This window comes from Mauremys reevesii, linkage group 3 (genome assembly GCF_016161935.1).
Source record: "Mauremys reevesii isolate NIE-2019 linkage group 3, ASM1616193v1, whole genome shotgun sequence".
NCBI classification, from domain to species: domain Eukaryota; kingdom Metazoa; phylum Chordata; order Testudines; family Geoemydidae; genus Mauremys; species Mauremys reevesii.
In genome coordinates this window covers 115,791,795-115,804,420 of record NC_052625.1, presented here as the reverse complement: position 1 = coordinate 115,804,420, position 12,626 = coordinate 115,791,795, and the positions used below count along the sequence as shown (strand labels likewise).

The 12,626-nt window shown below is 42.1% G+C and overlaps 1 protein-coding gene across 1 annotated transcript; it reads left to right on the top strand.

Moving 5' to 3' along the window:
* The first annotated feature begins 1,018 nt into the window (after window positions 1-1,018).
* On the top strand, window positions 1,019-11,100 carry HEY2 (hes related family bHLH transcription factor with YRPW motif 2). Its single transcript, XM_039532993.1, has 5 exons — window positions 1,019-1,219; window positions 3,160-3,238; window positions 3,349-3,432; window positions 6,191-6,272; window positions 8,501-11,100. Exons 1-5 carry the CDS (start codon window positions 1,137-1,139, stop codon window positions 9,169-9,171), a joined length of 999 nt encoding a protein of 332 aa, XP_039388927.1. The 5' UTR covers window positions 1,019-1,136; the 3' UTR covers window positions 9,172-11,100.
* The last annotated feature ends 1,526 nt before the right edge of the window (window positions 11,101-12,626 follow it).

Sequence of the window (12,626 nt, the reverse complement as noted above, 5' to 3'; positions counted from 1 at the left end):
TGAAAAACAGATTTTCCAATGGTATATCGTGTAATAAATCTAGTCAAACCGCGTTCCCGGTATTAGCAAACCCTGTCTCTCGTAAATCCACCGCCTCACAGCCTCCTCCAAATCCTTTTCAACACTTATTCCTGCCATCTTTGTCTCCCTAGTCCTTTAAAATGTCAGACACCCGACAAACACATTGGGCACTCAGAAGCAGCTACTGGCCATCTCAACTCACCACCACCACGTCCTGCAAGGGAGGGGCAGGACGGGGGAGGCCCGGCCCAGCCCAGGCTGAAATTTCCCCAGAGATATAAAAATCCTTAACACCAGGATCGAGCTTCCCACAATAAAAATTCCTCAGATCACAGCAGCCTAAAAGCAGCAGAGTCACACGAGTTCAGGCAGGACCCGTGGCTGCATTTTTTTAACCTTCCCTTCAAACTACGTGCAAAGGGAAAACATCCATTTGTGATTTTGGGCGAAAAGAGGGGTGAACTAATCCAGCATCACGTGCCATGGAGTGAGACGGAGCGTGCATCGGAATGGAAACACCGCTGGGCGGTGGGGGGGGTCAAATCCCCTTTCTAGCGCGTAAGTCGTGCCCGTGACCGAGCGAGCGGGGTCGGAGCGCTGGGGCTCTGGCTCGGGCTCTGGCCAGGGGAGAGGGGAGCGCTCCGCTGCCCTGCAGGAGGGGGCTGGCGGCCGCGCACCTGGACAGAGCGAGACACGCTCAGTTACTGGCTGCGCGCAGCGGCCCGCCTCAGGTTAGGCACGTGCCCCGGCCAGGCTGCCCGGACCCGGACCCGGACCCGCACCCCCTGCCCCGCGCTCGCGGCACGCCGAGCTTTCCCACGCTCCGCCGCCGCCGGACCGCCCCCAGGCTCCAGCCAGGGCCGAGCCCGAACGGGGCGGGGCGGGGCTGTCACTCAACCGCCTTCTCCTCCAATGGGCGGCGCCCCCCGCCCGAAGGGGCGCGGCTTCGGCAGGCGGGGGCGGGGTCCGGGCGCTTGAGGCTGAGCGGCGGCGTGGGAAAGCGCCTTAGACGCGCTGCGGGCTGCTGGCGCTGGAGGGGCTTCGCCGCGCTGCGGGCCACGCGTCGGTGCGCGCTCCCCGTCCGTGGCCGGGGCTGTGCCGCCGCTGCCGCCGCCATGAAGCGGCCGTGCGAGGAAACTAGCTCCGACAGCGACATGGACGAGACCATAGACGTGGGGAGCGAGAATAATTACTCGGGGTAAGGACCTAGGTGCGGGGCCAGGGGGGGCTGCTGCACCCCCGGCTTGCAGTGGTTCCCCTCACATGCGGAGTTTGTCCTTGGGTTCAGTGGCGCTCAGCACCCCGGGCGAGGGGCCGGCACCCAGGCGCTCTGTGCCGGGGAACGGGGGAAATGGATGTCGGCTAATGCCCGGGCAGGCGGGGTCACGCACGTGGGGGCTTGTGAGCTGGCAGTTCCAGCGTCCCGTTTCTCAGGGCTTGTCCCGGCTTTTTTTTTCTCAGTGGGCCGTGGGTGGGGACGGGGACTGTTCTGGTGTGGAGCATCCCGGCAACCTGGAGCCAGCCTGTGGGGTTGGGGTTGTAGCTGATGGAGGAATTAAGAACCCTCCTGCGATCCCATGTTGTTAGGAGCAGTTTGCTTACCTGAGCCTAAGCTGTCACACCCCTATAGGTGGATAGAAGGGGGCGGAGGCCAAGGTAGGCTTCAAGCTGACAATAAAGTGCAGTAGATTCTTTTCACTACTGGTCTAATTATAAACACTTATTATAAACAGTCCACTAATTATAAACAGTCCACCATCTGAAAATGAAATGATAAAAGGGCTAATATTGAATTATAGAAATTAAATCAATTCAATGTGTTTGGTCTCGCTGTTGTGTGTTTTGAGGAATGACAGTCACCATCTGATTTAGACCATGGTATTCTGTTTTAAGGATCTGTTTCACTATATATATATATATATATATATATATATATATATATATATATATTTTTAATAGCCGAATGATCAGTACATGTGGAGTCAGGAAATCATGTGCTACCAACATTCAAACATGAATTAATATCTCTGTTTAAAAAAAGACTAATCAAGTTCTACTAGGAATTTTAGTGCCCAGGCAGGTCAAGTTATAATTTAATCTAATTGGCATTACCACAAATTTTTCCGTGATTTATCTAACGCTGTATATCACCTATGAGATTCAAAATTATTTCCAAGATTTTGGAACTTAAAAAAAAGAAAAATGCACTGTTTTAATTAATTAGTTATGATTACTTGTAAGGATTTGATTGAGAAGATAACATATATCCTGAAAAGTGATCAGTATAAGTAGTCTCAAATACCTCAGTACCTATTAGAAACTACTTTTGGAAAGTGATTATTCCAGTCATGGAGCAAACACTACAAGCACTCTCTCTTGCTCCCTGCATAAAATGAGGATGAAGTTTCCCAGAGTTGCAGAGACAGGGCTGGATTTGAAAGTTGGAAGATACTGCCAATTTTGAGAAGCAGGTCTCAGTGTCCATTTGTGTCTGCAGATATGTGAAAAATCTCTCTCTCTATGTATCTTTGAAAGACCATGATTGTTTCTGTTCACTCCTGACTGAATGAAATGTATAACACTTGATGGTGGGGGTAGATTTAAAAACAAACGTTTTAAACTTTTTTTCTGGAGCTGGACAAAGGAATGGAATTAGGACATATTTCTACTTATGTGGGTGGCCATTAGATACTGTTGCGATAGGCACCAGTGTGAGAACCTAGACAGAGACACAGTCTGTGGTTATGGCTGGTATATTAAAGCACCTTTCATCACAAGTGTAATCCAAAGTGTATGAATTTATCGTGTTTTCTTTATTGAATTTTTTTAGACTGAATATTATATACATGAATTTGTCATGGTGGAAGCCAAATCAACTGAGCTGGTACCATGATGTGTCTTTGGGATGGATACTCCTAACAAAGTTATCTGCCAGCCACTTCAAACACTATGCTAGGGTAGGGAGAAAGTGAAACCTTGGTAAGAAGGAAAGACTTAACCATGTTGTACAAAGCACCTCTTCCAAACATGTAGAACAACAGAGAAATAGCTGTGAATATTTAATGTGGTGACACTAGGGATTTACAAGGCAATAGTGTCATGTTATGCAACACCTGACTTACCTTTACTATTTCACAGGCAAAGTAGTGGTTCTGTGATTCGATCAAATTCCCCAACAACAACATCTCAGATTATGGCCAGAAAAAAAAGAAGAGGGGTATGGATTTTTTTTTTTTAAATTTCCCATGTAATATTTGCATGTGTCCTCTGATTTTTGTCCTTCATGGTTTTATAAACTCATTTTTGTTTTGTTTTTTTGGGGGATAGATTATAGAGAAAAGGCGCCGTGATCGTATAAATAACAGTTTATCTGAGTTGAGGCGGCTTGTGCCAACTGCTTTTGAAAAACAAGTAAGCTTTTCTTATTTTATACCTGTGTCATCTGGCAGTGTTGGTTTTCTTATAAAGCTCATTAAAATAATATTGTATGTGTCCTGATCTGGCACAGAGCAGGCATTTCAACAAAATGCTTTGTTGTGGCAAAACTATTAAAAACATAATCCACCGTAAAGCTGAAAAACATTTCCATTCTTTGGCTTGTTTTTCCCTTAAGGGTCACAGTTTTCATGTTGTCTCTGTTCTTTCGATGAATTCCAGTAGTGGTTTTGTTAAAAAATGTGCTTTATTCCATATACTTAAAAAAAAAAAAAATTGTGGGCCAGTTACCCATCTGTCTAAATCTTCTAACAAAATCCCCCTTCCCCACCTCTTTAAATAGCTTTCTTGTAAACAAAATTTGCAAATCCAGAATGATGTAATCAGTCCTGTTTCCTAAAAAGTAAACAGATTGCCTAGGTTACTCAGTGTTTAAATGTCTAGTTAGTAGCTGCATATTGGATTGTAGGAATATGGTCCTGCTCCTAATGAAGTCAAAGGGATTTTCAAAGGCTTTCAATGGGAAAGTCTTCAATGGAAAGATTCACCTTGACTTCAGTAGGCTATGGGTCAGGTCCTTAGGTTTTTATCTGTATCGAACTTACCAGCTAACGACGACTTACTTGTTTTGATAATTTCATGCAATGTCAACATCCATAAAACCCCGATATTCAGTAAAACAGAAATGTTAGGGCATATTAGAATAAAACCCAAACTCAAAATATGGCAAAACTAGTTGCTGATTTAAATCAGTGTGTTCCAACAAGAGGGGAAACAACTAAAATTTAAGAACAAAGCTCTTTGTTTGTTTTAAATGTATTTAAATTACTGTGAGCCAAATCCTTCAAGGTGCTGACTGCTCTCAACTCCCATTGATTTTGGTGGGAGTTGAGAGTGCTTAGCTACTCCCAGGATTGGGCCTTATACTATTTCTGACCTAAACAAAACCTAACACTTAAGCAATTGTGCACTTGTGCTACCTGCAATATGCCTTTAATAGCTCATAGTCAGAACAGTGCCATTTCATAGACTCTGGCAACATGGCATGACCAAGGCATTTTCAGCTAGGCAAAACAGGCTAGAGACAATTGTTTGTCCCATTTTATTGTTTACGTCTTGAAAACCACATACATTATAAAACAAGTCCTACAAAGCCCTTGGAAATTACCCAGTAACATACAGTTTTGAGCTATTAGTCACTCTCATTGAGACGGCTTGTATTCCATCTATGAAAAAAGATTAAGATTGAGAAATGTACAGAAGTGTATATTTCCGTATAAAATTCTAACAAACAATAGTCACAAATTCACCAAATTTTGGTATACTGAGATGTTGAGCATATTAACTTAGTAAGAAAAAAATAAGTGGAAAAAGTAGCATACAGTGGGTTCTTAAAGTTTTTCCATGATATATTAACCACAAAACATCCGTTTTTAGTATTCTTCTTGACGTTCAGATCACTGAAATTGCCATACTTGTAAAGGGTCAGTAGTCTTAGTTTAACAACAACAAAATCAAAATCTCTGTTCGTTAGAGATTCAGTTGTAGAGTTTTGTAGGTCATAAAACTTAGTTGCAGAGAAATAAACTTTTGATTTCATTTCTACCATACGACCTCAGTGAAATCAGTGGATTTTTTTTTATACCTACTGAAGTCAGTGAGGTTGTATGGATATAAGGGAGAGAAGAATTGGCTCATGGAGCCAGATTCTCATGTGGCATAAATCAACATAGCTCTGTTGTAGCTCTACTGATTTATGCCAGTTGAGGATCCAACCCATAATATTTAAAGGAGAGTGTAGTTCTTTAGGCATCCTCCAGATGTGTAAGGAAATGCTAATAGCCACAAGAATATTCATAAATTTATCTACAAACAATTAATTATCTCAGTATTGTAAAACTTAAATTTTCTATTTTCCCAATATTTACAAAAGCCTGTGAACCAGCATAACCAAGTCCCATGGGCACAGCAAATTGTGCTCTCTGTTAACAGTGATGGTCTTTCCTTTTCCTGTAAGCAAGGCCTCTTCCTAATCTAGAAAATTTTGGACAATGTATGTGTATACGCAGAAATGACCATGTTTCAATAAAGGATGAGAATAGAATTTTTATCATCCAAATGAGTGATCAAAAAATTGTTGGGTCATCTTAAAAAAAAAAAAAAAAAAAGTCTGTGTAATTCCTGGATTCTCTTTTGTAGGTGTACACAGTGACACCTACTGGTAAAAGCAGAAAACAATGCTGTGATAGGCTCCCATCAATAATTGCACATTGCTTGCCGTTTGTTATATTTCTATGCCTTTGTGGGAACAAACCTCTGAAGAGCCACCTACTTAATCCATTGCACAGCAGTGTAATATCTGACATGTCTACACTGACTTTAGTCCACAGATACATTAGGCCAATCCCCTTGTCAAGCAATTCTATTATTTATGCATCTTTAATAATGATCCGTTCTGTTGCATAAATAGACTGTGAACCCCCTAAACTGTAATTTTTTTGTGGTATCATTATTTCTTTACTAATGCGTTAGACACATACACATTGCTAGACGTGATATGGTATTTGTCTTTAAATAAAGTCTGGGATGCAGATGCTCAGTGAAAGCATTAAGCTGAGAATGTTCTAATGGTAGGGAAAATTGAAACCATAAGACTGAACTCAAAGGAAAGTATACCAAATTAAAGCTTACAGTACTTGTAAGCCTCTATTTATTTGAACCTCTTATCTCAAAGGGATCTGCAAAATTAGAAAAAGCAGAAATACTGCAAATGACAGTGGATCATTTGAAGATGCTCCAGGCAACAGGAGGTAAAGGTAAGGAGTTGACTCTTTTTTTCCTAATATTTGGGGAAATCTTAGCAAACGGTCCTTTGACGAGCCATGATAGGCGATTCCAGATTAAAGGAGTGGAAATCAATGCTAATGTCAGGATTGAACTCGTGGGAAAGAACTGCTGGGACAAAAGAAGCACTTGACCCTGGGCTTGTGTTTGCTTTCATAACACTGTGGGAGTAAAGGCTTCATTCACAGGCAGCCCAGTCAGAGATTTGTTTGGGGTTTCCAAAGAGCACTGAAATCTGTACAGGGAGACAAAACAAATACACAAACATCCAAACATAAACAGGAGGTTTGTGGCAACAATTGTGCAGCACAAAAAAAAAATGTTAAAACTCATTATACAGCAGTTATACCAAAGGAAGTGGATCCAGAGAAACGTTCACTTTTGTTTATATATTTTCTTTGTTCTGAAAGACTATTTTAAATTCAAGATTAGACTATCTCATTCACCAGACCAAAATCTAATCTTATTACATGCACCTCTGGGTATCAGACGATAGATAGATAATACATATTTAGACTCATACTTTTATGCAGACAGTAACGCACGGCAGGGTGTTCAGTTATTCCTTATTAGCTGGCACTGAGATGATGTTGGGGCTGGAAAGTAAGAAACGGGAAATGGCAATTTCCAACAATTTATAACTCACCCAAAATTACATTAAGGTTGAGCTATGTCTTCACTGCATAGTTAACCCAGGTGATCTGCACCCAGGTCTGAACTCCCGAGCAGCCACGCTACAAATCCCCTCCTGAGTTACTTTGTCCTCACTGGTGCTGTCCATCCCCATGTGTGTTGCTAGGACTTCTGGGGGCACAGCCTATGGTTATCTGTGTTTCTTTCAGTAAGCCCTGAGTTGCTCTGAGTCTTACTTTGTGAATTGCGGGAGAACTTGTCTGTTGTTCTTGGCACATGGGGAATTATGGGAAGGCATTGGAGGACTATCAGTACTCGAATGATTTAGCCTATGTACTTGCTGCTCAGTGGGTGAGTTACCAGACCAAGTGAAAGCTTCGTGTGGGTTTTAGCCTACAGCCACAGACAAGCCAACTAGCCCAGGTTGAAAGCATCACTAAACTAGGAGGCGGGGTGTTATGTGTGGACAAGAAAGGGGTCTGAGGCAACTTCAGAATAAAATCCCAAGTTTACTCAGCAGTGAAGTCATACCCTTCATGGGACAATAAAAGGCCCTGAGGGCTACCTTAAATACTCTGACTCGAATTGAGATATATAGTGAAAAAGTACCCTGTTTTGAACTGAAAGTGATTGACAATGGGAGACCATGCTGGTATAATGCTGAACGGGTATTACTGCCATAGGGCATTATTTCCCACTGGCGGCTGAAGGGCAATAGTTTTCTCAGTAAACAAAATGCTGTAGGCTATAAATTGAGTTTGATGATAAACTCTTTGGGAAGGCGAATGTCATTTCCTCTGTGTTTAGAAAGTGTCTACCATGTTTTGGGCAACTAATTAGATACCTGTTTAATTCTCTCCCTCCATCCAATGTGCTATAGATTCAGCTATCATTTGCTGAAGTGCCTCAGAGGTCAGATGACCATAGCGCCTACATAGTATGTCTTTAAGTGATTACAACATTTTATGTAAAGCATTTTTTATTGCAAACCTTTTCATGCAGAAGCAATGACAAGATGTTTTGAGTTTGCTGTTAAATAACACAACATGTCATGAAGCTTTTATGAATTTACTTAGCAGAGTTTGTAAAGACTGTCTCCAAACTGTCGAGCGGTAGATTTTAAGAACTATTTTATAAATGCCAATGTAGGGGAGAAAAGGCAGGATACTATATATAAGCCCTTTAATCTTCAACCCATTCCTTTGTGCGTATGTGCGTGAGACATACACACAGACTCTGGGTCAGTGTTACCATGGAAAAGCTTGCTGTGGAATTTCAGTTTCCCACAATACAAGATGAGAGGCATCATAAAGCTTTTTGAAGAACCTCAAACACTGATGGTCTTAATTTTTCTCCACTGTAATATTTGGTTGCAAGAACAACTGTAGCATATTACATTACCAGAGATAATCTCACACACAATTTACAAAGCAAACTTTCCTCCCACCAAATCTCAAACCATAAATAGGAGATACAGATATTTAGCTAGGATCATGCTAGCTAACTCTTAGCTAAGACAGGCTAGGAAATCATCTGATACTCATGCATCTTTTACCTTTCCTTTCAGGTTATTTTGATGCTCACGCACTGGCCATGGATTTCATGAGCATTGGGTTCCGAGAATGTTTAACTGAAGTTGCAAGATATCTGAGCTCAGTGGAAGGTCTGGACACATCTGATCCGCTAAGAGCTAGACTTGTGTCTCATCTCAGTTCTTGTGCGTCTCAAAGGGAAGCTGCTGCAATGACCTCATCCATGGCTCATCACCATCATCCCTTGCATCCTCACCACTGGACAGCAGCATTTCACCATCTCCCTGCCGCTTTACTGCAGCAGAATGGACTTCATTCCTCTGACACCACTCCTTGTAGACTTTCAACAGCGTCAGAAGTACCTCCTCATGGCTCTGCTCTTCTCACAGCCACCTTTGCCCATGCTGACTCCGCACTTAGAGTGCCCTCTGCTGGCAGTGTTGCTCCCTGTGTCCCACCTCTTTCTACCTCTCTTCTCTCGCTCTCTGCCACTGTACACGCTGCTGCGGCAGCTGCTCAGAGTTTCCCTCTGTCTTTTGCTGGAGCATTTCCAATGCTTCCACCTAGTGCAGCAGCAGCAGTGGCAGCTGCAACAGCAATCAGCCCACCATTATGTGTATCAGCAGCTTCCAGTCCTCAGCAAACTAGTAGTGGTGGAAATAGTAAACCCTACCGACCTTGGGGGACTGAAGTTGGAGCTTTTTAAGCCTCAGACACAAACACACAAGCCGTCTTTGGACTTCATGCAGTAGTAACTCAGTGTCCTTCCTATTCAGTCAGATTGAAGGTCTGTATCCACACAAATAGCCTTATAGATGCCTGCAAGCCAATCAAGGAACAGTAAAGCTATTCTAGCGTCAGACTTCAAAGAGGACATATGGCAGTATTGGGTATATTTTTCTTTGTTTTGTTTAAGGCACATTGAGCAACGGTGGCTTTCAGAAACATCGTACCCCAATGACCATTTAGAAGTTTATTGGGAAATAGGTAGACTCTAGACCCAATAATCCTCCAGCTATGCACCGTTATTTGGCAGACAGATGGGGGTTAGCACCTCTACATTTCTCCTGAGCTGGACAAAAAGTTTGAGTTTCATAAGTGCCTGACATGCATATGCGATCTTCTGAAGCAAATCACACTGCGCAAGTATGGGAGAAAAAAAAAAGAGATGGGGGGGGGGAGGGGGAGCAGGAAGGGGGAGAATCTTGCATTAAGCTACAGACATTTTGATACATTTCCAGGAAAGAGTGAACTCTAAACCAACAGGCTTATTTAGCCAAAAGGATTGCTGAGAAAGAATGTTCAGCTTGACAGGCCTAGTTTTTATCTTACCTAGTTGACTTTCTTTGTACAGACTTGCCAAATGGTGACATCTAGCATAGCACTGGTAAAAACAATTATCTTATCAGCGCTTGGATTGATGAACATTTCAGCACTGTCTGTGAGCCTTGAGGCACTTTGGTTTTGTTTTGTTTTTAAATGGCTTAGACTATGGTGCTTGCTTGTCTCTGTACAAGCAATGAATTTATAGTGCACACAGAAGTAGTTGCCTACTAAAAGCGTGCACACGTCAAGACAGTTGATCCATGCCAATACACGAGACTCAATGTTGTAAAGAGTTCAGATTAACTTATTTAGTTGCATTTGGACATTTATTTTTAGCAGCCTCCACATTCTGTGCAAGATCTGTCCACTCTTCACTATCAACTTCTGGAGGTAACGATTTCTCTGGGTCTGAATGAAGTTACTGTGGGGGTGCTATTTTAAACTGGCTTTTTACATGCCAACATTGTAAATGTGGGTTTGATTCCAAACCAAAATGAATGTACTAAAGGGCATATCAGTAAATTATTTTGTCAGTACCCAGACAACTAGTGCTGCATTAAAAGTTCTGCTTTCTTTTTTTATTACAGTGACTTAAAATAACCTAATATTTTAGTACATTGACTCAAGAACTAGAGATTTTATGAGAAAATAAAACACAGCATGTATTATGCACTTGATTTCTCTGCTGTGTGGAGAAAGCAATAAACATGGAGAATGTTAAACATTATGCAAAATATACTTTAAAATATTTGTTTTAAAAATACTATACCTAGTTGCTTTTTTGTGCATTACTTTGTTAACCTTTTTCTATGCAAAAGTCTTTACATATCACTAATTAAACGAAGTCCTTTTTGACTGCGTTTTATAGATGATTTGTTGCAGTTTGTTTTGCTTGCCTTTGGGAAGTGGAAAGCCTAAATGGACTTGAAGTTCAGTGTCTACCTCTGATAACAAGCATCCATAAGTTGCTGTTTTTGTTTTGACCTCTTTGCTTGTTCTAAAAGCACATCTGCTATGTAGTGTGCTTGAAATGGGAATGGAAAAATAATCCTACCACTGAAACAGTGTTGTTTTCAGGCTTCTAAATTGGCTCCGTGTCCGTTGACAGTAAACCCTACAATATGAACCGGTCCTGACCGTTTCCCCCACCCCACCCCCAGCAGCAACAAGAAACAGCTGTGGGTTGCAGATGTCTCTTTTGTTAAAACACTAAAGATGTGGTATTATTTGGAATGAGTGGCCAGGTACTAACCCCAGAAGATCCACAAACATGTTAATAGAGTGTGGTGGTGTTTTTCACTACTTCCCAGCCTTCCATTTTGCAGATCCTCATGGATTAGTAAAGTAGCCACTGTCCTGAGTTTGCTGTACCTAGCATTTAACCTCAAATCAAGAAGATAACATAACATAACTTCTATTGTCCATTTAATCTCATGTGCTTAAAAGCACTTAACCATCATTAAGCCACAAAATCCCTGGGAAGTGGAGAAAATATTATGATGCCCACTTTACAGATAAGAAGATTGAGGCACAGAGACATGACATGCCCAAGGGCAAACAGCCTGAGGCAGTATCAGAGTCTGAACTACAACTCCTCCACCTTGACTCACTGTGCCTGGCCCTTGGTCCAAGCAGTAAAAAACACTTCCAGTCTTAAAGAGAATAAACTAGCCTATTATGCAGATTTTTGTTTGCTTGGATAGTAGAATATTAAAGAATGAACAAAGGGTGGTTGAGACATTTTATCTCTGACATGTAATAACATACTGGATGTTCTTTCAAGGTCTGCTGTTTGAGGAGGGAATCAGATTTTTCCTTATGGAAACACAAGCTCTGTTCTAAGTATGTTTTTACCAATGTTCAGTTCCAGTACCTTGAATTTTCCTCTAAATTGAATAAATTTATGCCATCTTACAAGGAGGTGGAAGGCTGCATCTTTTCTGCATAGAACAAAGCAGATTGCAGCATCTCACTCATGTCTTTAATGCAGAAACTATTAGCCTTGCCAGTCAAACCATGTGGGACATTAGTATGCTTGTGTGACTAGAGGGGTACTTAGAAATGAAAGCAACCAGTGGCTTCGTTTGCCCCGAGGCTTCATTTTGGTTCCCCACCACTACCACTTTCTGCCCTCCAAATCATAGATAAGAATACATAATTCTGAATCAGAAGTATCTCCTTTTCTGTATTTGAAGAAATTGAGTTTTACATTTTAGTTATGAATATTTTAAAATAAACTGAGCGCACGCAGCATATTTACCTTAACTTCAGAAATAAAACAGGTATGGATTTATGAGCTCACATGAAGTGCCAGTTTCAGTGTGTTTCAATCCTGTTTTTTGATCCATGCAACAAAAATGGTACAGGCAGTGGTAGTGCAAAGTGCTCAACTTTGCCATGACAGCACCACTGTGAAGTTCCCTCGGCCACCCCATCCACATACCCTGAGTCATCTGCAAGTTTTGCAGCGGGTATGCTTTCAATCTGTGCTAAGGGCACACCTATACACGCTTATGCACGATACTCTCATTTCCTCATCCTCATGTCCCACCCTGATACCAAACAGCAGGACCTAATGGCACCCATTGAGGGTGAGTAACCCCAGTGGGCCAGCCTGTATTCCACCTTAGTCCCATAGCCTGACGGGGATATCGGTTGGCAGCTCCTTCACAGAACTGTGAGCACAGGTGTGTACTTGGCGTGGTTCACCCCTGTCCCTTCTGTGGCATGAGGGAAACCCCGGCACATGTTTATCTGGAGTTCACTAGGTTACAGACCCTACTCCGGCTCCTCCTAGATCTTTTATTACGTTTTTGGCTGCACTTTTTGCCCCAT

Coding starts and splice junctions, on each gene's coding strand:
- HEY2 (XM_039532993.1), top strand. CDS start 1,137: ATGAAGCGGCCGTGCGAGGAAACTAGCTCCGACAGCGACATGGACGAG. Junction 1,220..3,159: donor AGCGAGAATAATTACTCGGG/GTAAGGACCTAG, acceptor ACTATTTCACAG/GCAAAGTAGTGGTTCTGTGA. Junction 3,239..3,348: donor CCAGAAAAAAAAGAAGAGGG/GTATGGATTTTT, acceptor TTTGGGGGATAG/ATTATAGAGAAAAGGCGCCG.